General features: G+C 48.5%; 3 protein-coding genes across 7 annotated transcripts in view; 2 read left to right on the forward strand and 1 right to left on the reverse strand.

Moving 5' to 3' along the window:
• The window catches only part of SLC4A5 (solute carrier family 4 member 5), a 127,730-nt gene extending 113,857 nt beyond the window's left edge, over positions 1–13,873 (forward strand). For both annotated transcript variants that reach the window (XM_050754393.1, XM_050754394.1), the window contains 6 exons: positions 833–905; positions 2,685–2,753; positions 3,432–3,605; positions 5,647–5,802; positions 9,768–9,835; positions 12,732–13,873. In XM_050754393.1, coding sequence (XP_050610350.1) covers positions 833–905; positions 2,685–2,753; positions 3,432–3,605; positions 5,647–5,802; positions 9,768–9,835; positions 12,732–12,897 — 706 coding nt within the window. In that variant the 3' untranslated portion in view covers positions 12,898–13,873. The remainder of the gene's footprint in view (positions 1–832; positions 906–2,684; positions 2,754–3,431; positions 3,606–5,646; positions 5,803–9,767; positions 9,836–12,731) is intronic.
• Positions 1–15,928, reverse strand: part of INO80B (INO80 complex subunit B) — a 327,102-nt gene that overhangs the window by 232,809 nt on the left and 78,365 nt on the right. The window lies entirely within an intron of this gene.
• Positions 1–15,928, forward strand: part of BOLA3 (bolA family member 3) — a 188,907-nt gene that overhangs the window by 88,336 nt on the left and 84,643 nt on the right. Inside the window, exon 1 of one of the 4 annotated variants that reach the window (XM_050754568.1) lies at positions 3,324–3,327. The exons of the other annotated variants lie outside the window; for them this stretch is intronic. The gene's annotated coding sequence lies outside the window, so the exon portion shown is untranslated. Of the gene's footprint in view, positions 1–3,323; positions 3,328–15,928 lie in introns of those variants that run through there. 4 annotated transcript variants of the gene reach the window in all.

Raw genomic sequence — 15,928 nt, forward strand, 5'->3', positions numbered from 1 at the left:
TCCTCAAGACTCTCCAGGCCCCTACTGCCCTGATGGCCCTCTTGTGGGTTCAGGTCCTGCTCAGTCTCCATTCCTCCAGAAGGCTTTCCCAGGATCACCCCCACTCCCCGGTCTATGGCCCTGCCTGTCACTCCTGTTCCTTCACTTGCCCCTTCTCTTACACCCCATGGTAGGCAGAGAAGTGTATCTTCAGCCCCTTAGGGCCTCCAGGGTGAGACCACACCAAACCCTGGCATTCACCTACGTGGCTGCCCTAAGAACTTCTCCCACTATCTTGGGATACTTGGGCCACCCAGCCTGCCCGAATGACGCTTCTCTGCCCGACTGCAGGGCTCACCTGCCTCCCACCCCTGACACCTGCTCTGCTGGTGTCCCCTTCTCCAGATCCTCATTCACTGTGCCCCACAAAAGTGAAATCTTAAAATCAAAGAGCAGAGTAATAGCATTTTATCTTGCATGTATCCTCGCAACAATAGGTGCCATTATTATCTGCATATACTGAGGCTGAAGATGGGCAGGCTCCTGCCCAATGCCGCATAACTGGCAAGTGGCAGAGCCAGGATCCAGCCCACATCAGTTCTGCTCAAGCACCCCAGCTACGAGCCACTACACTAAGCGGCCTCCCTCAATGCCCCTGCAAGATGCCTTGGGGGCTGCCTGTCTTCCCACATATGGTTCAGCTGGGCCTCAGGCAACCAGGCAGAGCTCCACACAGAAGCCCTCGAGGCCATGGCCTTGGACACAAACTTCAGGTGCCCACAGTGAGCAGGAGGGCCGGAGTGGTCACCAGGTATTTCCTGGTACACTCTGACAATGTGTTCTTCTCTGCCAGGGAACAGAGAGTGACCGGCATCATCGTCTTCATCCTGACGGGAATCTCTGTCTTCCTGGCTCCCATCCTAAAGGTGAGGTCCTGCACTCTCACCTAGGGCCTCGTCGCCTGAGAAAGCAGAGTGGATGCCTCAGGGAGGGAGGGGGTCCCCACATGGCTAGGGATCACGGGCGTATCAGCCCCCTAAAAAAGGCACAGTCTTAGCCGGGCATGGTGACTCACGCCTGTAATCTCAGCACTTTGGGAGGCCGAGGCAGGTGGATCACCTGAGGGCAGGAGTTCAAGACCAGCCTGGCCAACATGGTGAAACCCTGTCTCTACTAAAAATACAAAAATAGCCAGGTGTGGTGGCTTACGCCTGTAGTCCCAGCTACTCAGGAGGCTGAGACGGGAGAATTGGTTGAGATCAGGAGGTGGAGGCTGCAGTGAGCTGAGATTGCACCACTGCACTCCAGCCTGGGCAAGACAGAGCGAGACTCCGTCTCAAAAAAAAAAAAAAAAAAAAAAAAAAAAAAACCTTCGAATCAGCCAGGCGTGATGGCTCATGTCTGTAATCCTAACACTTTGGGAGGCCGAGGTGGGAGGATCGCTTGAGGACAATAGTTTGAGACCAGAATGACCAACATAGTGAGACTCTGTCTCAAAAAAAACAAAACAACAAAAACAAACAAAAAAACAAAAAAAAAACAAAAAAAAACCCTCAAATCCAAGAACAGCCTTCTTTAGGGGCCAAAAATTCCTCTAAAGCCCTTCTAGTGTTGGCATAGTGCTCTGTGCTCTCCAGAGTGCTGTAATATGACCACAAGGAGGAGCAGCCTCCGCTCACCATGGGGAGCCACAGCTGCAGGTGGAGAGAAGGCAAGGGGCAAAAACAGCTGAGATAGACAGCAGAAAAATGCTTTGAAAGGCTGTGAAAGATTTGGAATCATTCTTGTAGAGTGGGATGAATTCTATGATCCCATTTTTGGAAACGCAAACAAAATGCCTGTGTGCAAGTTTGGAGGGATGGGTACCCACCAAACTATTCGTGGTTAGTTGGTGATGAGTGCTGATTAGTTTACACACTTTTGTTCTGCTTCTGTTTTATGTGATTGTGTATGAGGCATGATTTCTGTGTTTTTTGTTTTTTGTTTGAGACGGAGTCTCTGTCGCCCAGGCTGGAGTGCAGTGGCACGATCTCAGCTCACTGAAACCTCCGTCTCCCAGGTTCAAGCGATTCTTCTGCCTCAGCCTCCTGAGTTGCTGGGATTACAGGCATGCACCACCATGCCTGGCTAATTTTTTTGTATTTTTAGTAGAGACGGGGTTTCACCGTGTTGGCCAGGCTGGTCTCGAACTTCTGACCTCAGGTGTTCGAGGTGCTAGGACTACAGGCGTGAGCCACCATGCCCAGCCTGATGGGTGATTTCTGTTAAGTGTCCCAGGTACTCCCTGCCGATGTAGGTCAGCTCATTGAAGTTCCCCATGCCCCTGCAGGCTGAGCAGTTTTAGGGGCCCTCACCTGAGGCTGGAGGTAGGAAGGAGCTGGCAGGAATGAGGAGGGGGCAGTCTGTGGAGTCTTCTCACTTTCCAGAAGGTATTTCTTCAGCCAGACCACATGGCTTCCGCACAGTGCAGTGAGGGACCGGGCCAGGAGAGCAGTTGCATGCTGGGCCAGCCTGAGAAGGAGCAGTACAGCCCCAGTGACCCTCATCTCCACCCCCGCCCACACCCCAGTTCTGCTGACTCTCGGTTCCCCCAAACATCCAGCTCCCCAGCTGCCTCTGTGGTCAGGAGACACTGTCATCCAGAACAGGGTGGCCAAGGGCCCAACCCAGGCAGAGGCCAATCCAAAGCTCTGCTCTCATTTTAGTGCATCCCCCTGCCGGTGCTGTATGGAGTCTTCCTCTACATGGGCGTGGCCTCCCTGAATGGCATCCAGGTAAGGCTTTCACTCCCCAGGCTGCATGATCTGGAGTCAACATTCCATGTCTGGTTCCATGTCACCAAGACCCCCAATTCAGTTGTCCCAGTTGTCCCCAATTGTCCTAATTCAATGAAAGAATAATAGTAATAATGGTACTACCACTGACTGATACTACCAGGCAAAATAAATATGCTAGGCACTTCATAGGCCTCACATAATTGAATCTATGTAATTAAGTCCTCTGATCCCCATTTTACAGATGGGGACTGGAGGGTCAGAATTCAAAATCCAGAAGGAACTGACTCCAGTGAGCATTTCACTATACCTCCTTCTCTTCCCTAAGGCAACTACGCAGAAGAAAACATTTTTGTTTTGTTCTGTATTTACTGTGAAATCCCAGAATTCTTAAACAGTTTGTGTTACAATTAACTTGCACTTTCCTTGAATATGGACAATGTCTATTTTGTGGCCAGCTCCAGGGCTGTTCCCTTCGACCGGGGCTCAGGACCCCTTCTCTAAGACCCCATTATGCATCCGCCTAGACACCTCCAGGCCCCGTCCCATGCACCCTTAAGGCCTGAGCAGGGGGCTTCCCCTCTCTGAGATCCCACCCAGGTACCCCTTCCGCTAGTCCCAGGGCCCAGCAGGCCCTTGGGGCCCAGCTGCCTGACTGAGCCCACGCTGTCCACCTAGTTCTGGGAACGCTGCAAGCTCTTCCTGATGCCGGCCAAGCACCAGCCGGACCACGCCTTCCTGAGGCACGTGCCGCTGCGCCGGATCCACCTCTTCACCCTGGTGCAGATCCTCTGCCTGGCGGTGCTCTGGATCCTCAAATCCACGGTGGCTGCCATCATCTTCCCGGTCATGGTAAAGTGGGCCCGGGCTTCCCTCTCCTGCCGGGCAGGTTGGCCTGGGCAACCCAGAGGTGCATAGCAACCTCCCCTCCCGCCACCTTCTACCGTCCCATCAGCTGTGACCTGGCTCCCTTGGGTCACAGAGGCTGGCACAGAATGACCTGATTCGAGTTGTGGCCATCCAGGCCAGATGGTGTGGGGTGGGGCAGAGAGGAGGCGGAAAAAGGAATGTCAGAGCAGCTCAGCGAGAATGCAGGAGCCACCCAGCTCTGGGGAGGGATGGAGAAAGCAAATCAGTTCAACCTGGAGACCAAGTTCCCACTGCCAAAATTCCAACCAGTCACAGAAGTCGATGACTACTAAATATAGATCTTTCCACCCTTCAAGATAGCTAAATTGGAAAAGCTAAATAGTGAAGTAGTGGGGCGGGGGAAGAACGAGGGTCAGAGATCAAGAACAACAAAACCCAATGACAGTATATATAAAGCTTGAGCAAGGGAAAGGTTACAGTTCTTTCACTGTTCTTGCAAATATTATATAAGTTTGAAATTACTCCAAAATAAGAAGTGAAAAGAACGCAAAGCCAACAATATATTGCCTCTGGCCACCTAGATAACTCACTGAGGGCAGTGACCCAGGCCCCCCTTGCCAGGAGCCTGGAGTGTGTCAGCAAATGCCTGGTGAAGGCCTGAGGGTTCCGGGGTAGGGGCCAAAGTAAGGACACTGAGGAGAACTTGAAGTGCACACTCCTGGGAGGGGTCTAGTCCATGGTTCTTGACCCTGGCTGCCCATGACAATCAACCCAGATCAATCCAATCAGAATCTCTGGGGAAACCCAGACTTTGGTATTTTTATGAGGTCCACGGATGAGCATATAGACATGCAGCCAGGGTTGAGAACCCCCACTGCAGGGAAAGGGAGATAGATCCTCACCCCAAGTGCCCTCAGGGGCCTCAGAGCTGTTGAAGGGAAAGGCAATAGTAGTCATGATTAGCATTTACTGAGTGCTGTTCCACTGAGTCCACACCAGCCCCTGAAGCACTAGTAACCCAGCTTTACAGATGAGAACATGAGGCTTAGAGAGCATGAGCAGAGTGACCCTGGGCACATAGCCAGACAGGGCAGGGCAAGGCAAGACCCACACCCTCCACCTATTGATTTTTTTTGTTTAATTTGCATACAGCAAAATTCAATGGGTGGGTCTATGAGTTTTGGCAAATGTACAGAGTAGAGACAGACATAAATTCTTGGGCCTTACCTGACCTGCTAAATCAGAAACTGGGGGAATCCAGTGATTTGTGTATTAACAAGCGCTCCAGGTCCTGGTGCATGCTGAAGTTTGAGAACCACTAATTTATGTATTTATTTTATTTGTTTGGGATGGAGTCTTGCTCTGTCATGCATGCTCAAGTTTGAGAACCACTAATTTATATATTTATTTTATTTGTTTGAGATGGAGTCTTGCTCTGTCACCCAGGCTGGAATGCAGTGGCACAATCTTGGCTCATTGCAACCTCCGCCTCCCGGATTCTAGCTATTCTTCTGCCTCAGTCTCCTGAGTAGCTGGGACTACAGGCACTCACCAACATGCCCGGCTAATTTTTGTATTTTTAGGAGGGACAGGGTTTCACCATGTTGGCCAGGCTGGTCTCAAACTCCTGACCTCAGGTGATCCGCCCACCTCGGCCTCCCAAAGTGCTGGGATTACAGGCGTGAGCCACCATGCCTGGCTGAGAACCACTAATTTAAAGAATAACTGTAGTTCTCCAGCCCATGGCCTTTCTGAGGCTCCCCACTTCGGCTGTCACAGGCTGTCCCTCTTGGTCACTGGTAGGAATGGTCACTCACCTGAGGGGCCAGACGAGAGGAACCACGGTGGAGGGAAGGTGAATAATGGCTTATGGGAGCTTCGATATGGCTCCAAAGACACCACAAAAAGTCCCTGAACTCAGCAGACTGAGGGAGGAAAAAATCTATGCTTGAGTTTGGGCATTAAGACCACAGTTTTCTCTAAACTCACAAAACTGTAGTCTCTCTCCCGTTTCCCACCACAGATCCTGGGCCTCATCATCGTGCGAAGGCTTCTGGATTTCATCTTTTCTCAGCACGACCTGGCCTGGATTGACAACATCCTCCCAGAGAAGGAAAAAAAGGAGACAGACAAGAAGAGGAAGAGAAAGAAAGGGGCGCACGAGGATTGTGATGAGGAGGTGGGGAAATGTGAGGCCGGGGCACAGAGGAGAAATCGAGAGTCCTTCTCTCCACTTTTGCCAGGGCTAGGGAGAGGGTGGCTTCTTGGGCGGCCTGTGGCAGTGCCTAGGCCCAGTCCAGGATGGGCTGGGGCATCTGCTTGTCTTGATCTGGGGTGCTGAGGGCTCTTCTGTTTATGTGAATATCCTCAGAGTGGGCCAGAGTGAATGAGGCTCCGTGTCCAGGGAAAAGGTGATTGGCCATGCCCACTCTTTCCATCACTGTGGGCTTTATGGTTATGATCACAGCAAGCGGGTTCCTGCGGGAAGGGCCGGGAGGCAGCTCCAGCATGGAAGGAGGTTATGAAGACTGACCTCCAGAGAGTGGAGCAGACTTGAGGAGAGGTGTCTAATGGGGACTTAAAAGCAGACTGGACTCCAGACAGGCAGAAGGGGCTGAGAACAAGTTTTGCTTGTGCCTTTCCCTAGGATACGGGGGACAAAGATGGGGAAAGAGGCAGGTATCCTGACCGAAAGGAGACACTACATTTCCCAGATGCCTGGGACAACATGGTTGCCCCATCTGCCCCTCTTCTCCCATGCTCCCTTCCCATTTCACCCCCAAAACACTCAGGGAGTCAACAGACAAGGGGCCAGTCCAGAAATAATAGTGAATCACGCCGGGCGCGGTGGCTCAAGCCTGTAATCCCAGCACTTTGGGAGGCCGAGACGGGTGGATCACGAGGTCAGGAGATCGAGACCATCCTGGCTAACACGGTGAAACCCCGTCTCTACTAAGAAATACAAAAAACTAGCCGGCGAGGTGGCGGGCGCCTGTAGTCCCAGCTACTTGGGAGGCTGAGGCCGGAGAATGGCGTGAACCCAGGAGGCGGAGCTTGCAGTGAGCTGAGATCGGGCCACTGCACTCCAGCCTGGGCTACAGAGTGAGACTCCGTCTCAAAATAATAATAATAATAATAATAATAATAATAGTGAATCACTAAACATGAGGCAGAAAGATTCTTTTTTTTTTTCTTTTTTTTTTTTTGAGACGGAGTCTCGCTCTGCCGCCCAGGCTGGAGTGCAGTGGCCGGATCTCAGCTCACTGCAAGCTCCGCCTCCCGGGTTCACGCCATTCTCCTGCCTCAGCCTCCCGAGTAGTTGGGACTACAGGCGCCCGCCACCGCGCCCGGCTAGTTTTTTGTATTTTTTAGTAGAGACGGGGTTTCACCGTGTTAGCCAGGATGGTCTCGATCTCCTGACCTCGTGATCCGCCCGTCTCGGCCTCCCAAAGTGCTGGGATTACAGGCTTGAGCCACCGCGCCCGGCCAAAGATTCTTAATTCACGTGTTCATTATATATGATGAAACTGTCCCCGCAAAAGGAAGTGACCTACCCAAAATGGACATGTAGCTACATTTCTAAGAAGGAATTAAAATAATTCCTGACTTTGCTGGTTTCTGATATGCTAAGCTGCCTGTGCCATCTCCTCGTGCTCTGCTTGCCTCCCAATCTCCCAGTTTGACCCAAACTCACGTCCCTGCATCCACCCTGTCCTGTTCTCGTGATTTTGCCTCGTGCAGATGAAACATGTTCAAGGCAAATCCCTTCTGACTGGCTGGTGATGATTAAACCATCTTCTGATCAGTCAGAACTCCCCTAGTCCCTAATCACTGTGCTTTTCCAGGAAGAGTCCCATAATACATGTGTTTGTAGATGATTTGTAAAGGTGGGTTCTGAAAACAAAGAAAGAGACTACGTGCCTTTTAAAGACACTTAGTTGTCATACTTTCAATAAATATTTGAGTGGCTACCACATGCCAAGAACTATTACAGGGTTGGGAAAAAGAATCTCTGAATTATGATATATCAATGGAAAAACAAGATTCAATTTACACAAATTCATTTTACTTGTCTTTATAGTAACACAGTTATTGTGTGAGGTTCATTCCCACGTGACTGGTTGCTGTGACAGATAAAACCGTTTTGATGACATTCCTGGAAGAGTTGCGCTGTGTTCAATGGTGTGTATAGGACAGCAGGCTAACTGTGCCCATTCCCCCTCAGTGGGCCCCAGGGTGTTTGCAGCACCCGTTTTGTCTAGAGGTGAAGAGAATGGTGGTTTGCACTGCACATGCATGCATTTTCCATCTTGGCAAGAAAGCCAAGTTGTTGGCCGGGCGTGGTGGCTCACATCTGTAATCCCAGAACTTTGGGAGGCCGAGGCGGGGGGATCACGAGGTCAGGAGTTCAAGACCAGCCTGGCCAACACGGTGAAACCCCATCTTTACTGAAAATACAAAAACTTAGCTGCGTATGGTGGTGCACACCTGTAATCCCAGCTACTCGGGAGGCTGAGGCAGGAGAATCACTTGAACCCAGGAGGCAGAGGTTGCAGTGAGCTGAGATCGCGCTACTGCACTCCAGCCTGGGCAATAAAGCAAGACTCTGTCTCAAAAAAAAAAGAAAGAAAGAAAGCCAAGTTGTTGTGTTGGTGTTTATCCTCTTTTCCCACTGTTTTTCTTCAGCCCCAGTTCCCTCCTCCCTCAGTTATAAAGATTCCCATGGAAAGTGTCCAATCAGATCCCCAAAACGGTATCCACTGCATTGCCAGTAAGTAAAACACATGGTGTCTCTCGCTTCCTACTTACTACTAATCCTCCATGTCTTTCCCCTAGGAACTTTCATCTGTAACTCAGGGGGATCTAATCATTTTGGATGCTACAGCAGCAGTCTTCAACTTTTTTGGCATAAGGGAAAAGTTTTGTGGAAGATAATTTTTCCACAGACCAGTAGGGGAGTGGGGAATGGTTTTGGGATGAGACTGTTCCACCTCAGATTCTCTTAAGGAGTACGCAACCTAGATCCCACGTATGGACAGTTCACAATAGGGTTCTCACCCTTATGAGAATCTGTTGCTGCCACTGATCCCACCGGAGGTAGAGCACAGGGGTTAATGCTTGCTTGCCCACACTCGCCTCCTGCTGTGCGGCCTGGTTCTGCTACTGTTCCATGGCCTGGGGGTCTAGGACCCTGCACTAGAAGACCTTTGTCCTAGGCAGAGATCAAAGAGAACTGGGCCACCAGGACTGGTACTCCAACCAGATGGGAAACCCCAGAGCAAAGCCTGCAGACTTGAATGACTAATCCTCACTTTAGTTAAGGCAAAATCCCTCATTCCCTCCTTTCCCTACGTGTCCCCAGATCCCTGTGGCATCTCCTGGCCCTCTTTTGTGTTGTTTCAAACCACATCAGTCCAAACATGGCCCACCAGGCCTCCCATGTTTTCCAGTGGCTGTTGAAATGGTTGAGGGCTCAGAACCAAGCTTTCCCCTTAAGAGAAATAGGTAGCATAGCACTTGGGTTATAAGTCAGGCATAATTGGAGATCCCCGTGGTGGTTGTGCTGTGCCTCTGTGTGAATCCTCAGCACCTTCTCAGCAGACAGCTGAGAGGGAGGCTGCCTGGGCGGGATTGGGCATTGCTTACGGAAATCCTGGGAGATTCTATTGCTGCTTTTAATGCCTCCCAGCCTCAGCTCGCCATAGGTGGCCAGTCCTGTCATCCAGGCAACATAGCCTGTCCCGAGTCTTCTGAAAGATCCCTACCTTAGTCCCAAGCCTGGTGCTTCTGATACAGGGCTTGCCACCCTCAAAGACAGATTAGGGGTGGGTGGCCAGGGCGTCCTTCCCATCAGCAGTATCCCTCATAAGCACCTCAAGATCTTGAGTTTCTCAGGCTCCTCCCTGACTCCCATCTCTCTCCTCCCTGGCCCTCCCATGCCTCACACCCCCTAGCCCTGGCTGAGAGCCTTCTGGGTGAAGGAGTAACTAAGCCCGAAGCCACACATCTCTGAGGCCCTGTATTCCTCTTGCATAGTGTTGGCTATAGGATTAGAGAAGGAAAAGAGAGGAAATGGTGGGGGAAGCCCGGAGAAATATGGTGCTCAAAACTGCTCCACATCTGACATTTTCATTTTCCTACCAGGAAAAAGATCTTCCAGTTGGAGTTACTCACTCTGATTCTTCCTTCAGTGACACAGAACTTGATCGAAGGTAAACACTGTTAGGTAGACTCCTTGCATATTAGGTAAGAGACTGGGAAATGGTCGGGAAGGTGGAGGGTCTAGGATTTCCCAGGCTAGCTGTCCTCTCAGTAGAAGGCCCTTGCTGGTCCCCAGCTGGGAGTCAAAGGCTGACAAACCTGACTCATCATTCAGGGCCAAGAAACAAATATGTCTTCTCACTGACATAACAATATGGTTACAACACACAAAGGTATTCAACTTTAGTAAAGGAAATTCTTACAAAAGACTAGGTAGAACAAAAATTCAAAGTAAATGTTGTGGCTGGGCACAGTGGCTCATGCCTGTAATCCCAGCACTTTGGGAGGCCGTGGTGGGCAGATCATGAGGTCAGGAGATCAAGACCATCCTGGCTAACACGGCGAAACTCCGTCTCTACTAAAAAAAATACAAAAAAATTAGCTGGGCGTGGTGGCGGGCGCCTGTAGTCCCAGCTACTGGGGAGGCTGAGGCAGGAGAATGGCGTGAACCTGGGAGGCGAAGCTTGCAGTGAGCCAAGATCCCACCACTGCACTCCAGCCTGGGCGACAGATCAAGACTCTGTCTCAAAAAAAAAAAAGTAAATATTGATAAAAGAAAACAGAAGCCAGGCGCGGTGGCTCACGCCTGTAGTCCCTGCACTTTGGGAGGCTAAGGTCGGCAGATCACAAGGTCAGGAGATTGAGACCATCCTGGCTAACACGGTGAAACTCCGTCTCTACTAAAAATACGAAAACTTAGCCGGGCGTGGTGGCGGGCGCCTGTGGTCCCAGCTACTTGGGAGGCTGAGGCAGGATAATGGTGCGAACCCGGGGGGTGGAGCTTGCAGTGAGCTGAGATTGTGCCACTGCACTCCAGCCTGGGCGACGGAGAGAGACTCCATCTCAAAAAAAAAAAAAAAAAAGGCAGGAAAACTAGGCATGGCTTAGGTGTAATATCACTGAAAGCCAGGATAAATGAACGCTAAGGATCAAAACCCCAGGGTACTCTGTAGAATGAATTAACAGCAGGGCTAATTAGCAAAGGTCAGAAAGGGTATGGAGGAAAGCCAACATCAGAGATCAACATCAAAGCTAACATTAGAGATCCACTCGAGATGGGAACTGTTAAGAATAAGTTCCAGGCCAGTTGCCAGGAGCCCCCATGCCAACAATGTGATTCTGTTCTTCATGAGAAGCCACCCGTGAAAAAGGTGAGACTCCCTGATGATGACACAGTGGGCTCAAACACAGAAAAGAGGAATTCAGAGACAAGAAAGGCTTTACTTATTACTTGGGAAGATGCCAGGGGCAGTCCCACTCCTACCTTGTGCCCTAGAATGGACAGGGATCAAACAGTAATTACAGCACAGGCTATCCCAGGTCTAGAAGATCAGTCTCCAGGCACAGAGGGCACTCATCCAAGAGATTTTTGGGGAAACAGGGGACAGGGCATCTTTTGAATTATAAGGCAAAGCTGCTACCCCAATGCCAGGGTGAAACAACAGACTTTTCCCCAGTTCAACCCTCCCTAAGCAGCAGTCCCAAGGATGATCTAGCCCAAAGTGTCACCTGTCCCATTTACATCTCCGCCTTCCTTCTCATCCCACATCCCCAGGCAGGCTCCTATATCTGTGATGCCACTGATCATTATACAGTAGTACACACCAGTATTAGGAGAAAGCAGTCTATCTTCTTTTCATTTATAATATAATCTACACGAAATTGACTAACTGCTCCCAACTTCAGGCAGTAGAGAGAAAATTTGGACCAGGTTAAGGGTTTCCAAAACCCTGTTAAATTACACAAAGCCCTAAGACAAGGTCAGAAATGAGGAAAATTTGGTAACTGGAGATGGCATCTCCCAACCTCATTGGTGTTTTACTGAATTTATGAAAACAGATGGAGGCAAAGACCACTAAATAGCAAGATTCTATTTCAGTGAAAGGCTCTGCAACGTGGTCTGGTTTAACAAAGACTAAGCATCAATGATCTACCAGGTGTGATGCTTAATCCCTGGGTATATAGAAAGAATGGCATGCAAAGAGCACCCTGTGCAAGAATAATGGAGCACACAGGGAGGGACTAGCCTCGTTTTGAGAATCTAGGAAAGAGAAACTGGAATCTGCCAGACATAGAGCGGGGCAGAATAAAGAAAAGGCAAGGCGGCCGGGCGCGGTGGCTCAAGCCTGTAATCCCAGCACTTTGGGAGGCCGAGGCGGGCGGATCACAAGGTCAGGAGATCGAGACCACAGTGAAATCCCGTCTCTACTAAAAATACAAAAAATTAGCCGGGCGCGGTGGCGGGCGCCTGTAGTCCCAGCTACTCAGGAGGCTGAGGCAGGAGAATGGCGGGAACCCGGGAGGCGGAGCTTGCAGTGAGCCGAGATCGCGCCACTGCACTCCAGCCTGGGCAACAGCGTGAGACTCCGTCTCAAAAAAAAAAAAAAAAAAAAAAAAAAAGGCAAGGCATTGCAGGCAGTGGACACAGGCGCGAAGTACCATTTGAAAACACACACACACACACACACCCAAAGAGCAAAGAACACTGCAATGGATAGGGCAAACTAAGCAGGCAGGACTACAAACACAGAAGGCTGTGTTTGTGTTTGTGAGAAGACAGACACTCCTGTCTTCTCACACTAAAGAGCTTAGATTTTTTGAACAATGAGGAATCACCAAATTTGTGATTTCAAAAGTTCACCTTGGCAGCAATGTGAAAATAGGTTTACAGGGCGAGACCAGGTGCATAACTGTGGCTGAAGGCCAAGCCAATAGGAAACTGCTCATTCTGGCATGTGCTGAGAGTTCAGAAGCGAAGACAGAAGTATTTGCATTAGAGCCCCGCTCCAGGGGATGGGTTCAAAACACCAGGAGCTACATAATCCTTCTTTCCTACTTCTTGTTCAGCATCACCTTGCACTTCAAAATCTCCTGTCCAGCTTCACCTGCTTTCAACTACGCACGGAACCCAGTGTTCATGGTGCCACAGGTGAAGATAGAGATGGAGTCAGACTATGACTTCACAGACATGGACAAATACCGAAGAGAAACTGACAGCGAGACCACCCTCTAGGATGAAGCAGCTTCTCCCAGATGGGAGATGGAGAGCCTGGCTTAGTCTTCATTGGGAGGGTCTTAACTTCTCTGTGCCTGTTTCCTTCTTTATCAAACAGAGGGAGTCCTTCTGCCTAATAGAAAACTGGAGATGTGTTGATGAAAAGTACTGCTTAGATGCAAAGCTCTCCCCTTCCTTTCGTAGTAATTAAAATACCTAAAGCTAAATATTATATTTTATTTTCAAATGCAGTCCGGCATAGGAATTCTAACATTTCTTTGGAAATAAAAAAAATGCTTGCTTCCCCAAACCATAGCTAAGATAAAAGGGCAATAGTCAATTCATATTTAAAACAAATACCAATTTAAAATTGTTTAAAGGTTAGATTTAAATACAGATGTTCTCAAATGAACTCATAATATATTCTTATGTCACTAGACCATCTTTGGAATATTTGGCAATTCTGCATATTAAGAAATGCTGGAAAGGTCATATCTTTTCTCCCTGTCACATCCAATTTCCTAAGGGTTATATGAAAAGTTTGAACCAGCTGGGCACAGTGGCACACACCTATAATCCTAGTACTGTGGGAGGCCGAGGCAGGCGAATTGCCTGAGCTCAGGAGTTCAAGACCAGCCTAGGCAACACGGTGAAACCCCATCTCTACTAAAATACAAAAAATTAGCTGGGCGTGGTGGCATGTGCTTGTAGTCCCAGCTATTAGGGAGGCTGAGGCAAGAGAATCGCTTGAACCTGGGAGGCAGAAGTTGCAGTGAGCCGAGATGGTGCCACTGCACTCCAGCCTGGGCAACAGAGAGAGACTCCGTCTCTAAACAAACAAAAAGTTTGAACCATCTGTATGGGACTTGCTCCAGAAGTGTGACTGGGGCTTTCCCAGATTGAAAAGCCAGTTCCAAAACTCTGTTAATGAAAGAACCAATCCATCTGAGTGGATCAATGTTTCTAAAATAAAATAGTTCTTGTTAAAGTGAAATTTGAAACCACACGTCAAATCAACAAAATGATCATTTAAATTAGTATCACTGGTTTTTCATACCTGGAATCACATTTCATTATACATTTGGGTGGGTCTTTCCTGCAAATTTTCAACATTTATTCCCAAAGTCAAACTCCCATTTATGTGAATACAGGTTAGACAGAGGTAATATCACATTTTACATTATAACTTCGCAATATTAATCAACCTAGTACTTTAAAGGAATGATTGAAAACTATTTGGGAAGATAAAAACCAGTTTCAATGAAGCAAACCTATTCCTCATGAAACTTAAGATCAGTCATTTTACCTTCAGTCCACATTTAATGAACACCAACCATGTTTATTTAATGCCTACTATGACCCCGACAGCCACAGTGCATCTGACACTTACTTTCTCCAAAACAACTATGATTCGAACCTTGAGTAAATCACTTTGGTTACTATATTTGCTCAAGATGACAAATGCAGGTGCTTTCTTTTTTAAAGAAAAATGACACTAGATCATTAACAGATCAGGACAGGTAACTGGCCTCTGTAATCCCGAGTCTAGTGGAGTGCCCGGTCCACAGAAAGCTCTCAATAAGTGTTTGATTACATTTAATCTCAGAGCTCCCTTCCAAGGGATACTGCCAAGAGGTAAAGCTCTAAACCTCTACTCCTACTGAGAGCAGAATTTCTTAGCTAATCCAGAACCATCTCCTTTGCTTAAGTATAAATTCTTGCCAGCACAGTGGCTCACACCTGTAATCCCGCTGCTTGGGAGGCTGAGGTTGGGGGATCAGTAGAGGTCAGGAGGTCAAGACCAGCCTGGGCAACATAGTGAGACCCATCTCTAAACAAATGTTTAAAAATTAGCCAGGCATGCTGGCACACGCCTGTAGTCCCAGCCATTTTGGAGGCTGAGGCAGGACGATCCTTTAAGCCCAGGAGTTCAAGGCTGCAGTGAATTATGATCATGCCACCGCACTCCAGCCAAGGAGACAGCTGGAACCCATGTCTTATAAATAATAATTAATGTTTCTAAAAAGTATTTTATTATCATCCGCTCCAATCCTGGGGAAGCTAACAATCCACCCTTAACATTTCAGTTTTAAAACCTGGCTGATTTGGAATAGAACTTTGTCCAAATTAAATTGTAGAAATGCTATGGATTCAAGAGTAAACCTGCTTGATTAATCAGACAAGCTGGAAAATTACTGTTAATTTCTTTGTTGTAAATTGATCACTGTAATTTTACCCTACATGTCATTTATATTTTGTATATACATGAACATTTTAATCTCCATAGCTTTTAACAGGTTGGCATAATACTTCTCCATGCAGTCAGTCAGTCATTTGTTCCACTTGTAACTGTAATTCAATAAAATTTAATGCTGTCTGGTCATCTAGCTCCATGTTTAATAATCTAGGTAAGTAAGTAGGCATGGCTTATAGACATGAGCTATACCTCACTTACAAAAACATCTCCAACAAACTATCGAAACTTCTTTCAACTCCAGAGAACTATGAAAAGAATAACGCCAGCTGGCAGAAGAACAAGGATGGAGGTAGGTCAACTCAACTGTTCTCTTTCTGCCTCAAGCTGCCTAGAGCAGGAGCTACTTCTGCTTGCCTGAAAGCCAAAAGCCAAAATAGACAAGAAACCTACCTCAAGTATTTAACAGATTAAGCTCCTAGCTCGGCACAATCTGTTGGGATATAAGACTATAGGACAGGCCCAGTGCGGTGGCTCACACCTGTAATCCTAGCATTTTGGGAGGCCGAGGCAGGTGGATCACTTGAGGTCAGGAGTTTGAGATCAGCCTGGTCAACGTGATGAAACCCCGTCTCTACTAAAAACACAAAAATTAGCAGGGCACGGTGGCATGCACCTGTAATCCCAGCTACTCAGGAGGGTGAGGCACAAGAATTGTTTGAACCCAAGAGGCAGAGGTTGCAGTGACCCGAGATCATGCCACTACACTCCAGCCTGGGCAACAGAGCGAGACTCAGTCTCAAAAAAAAAAAAAAAAAAAAAAGGCTGGAGAACGAGGCTGGTTTCGCCAAAGCT

Source organism: Macaca thibetana, chromosome 13 (genome assembly GCF_024542745.1).
Source record: "Macaca thibetana thibetana isolate TM-01 chromosome 13, ASM2454274v1, whole genome shotgun sequence".
NCBI classification, from domain to species: domain Eukaryota; kingdom Metazoa; phylum Chordata; class Mammalia; order Primates; family Cercopithecidae; genus Macaca; species Macaca thibetana.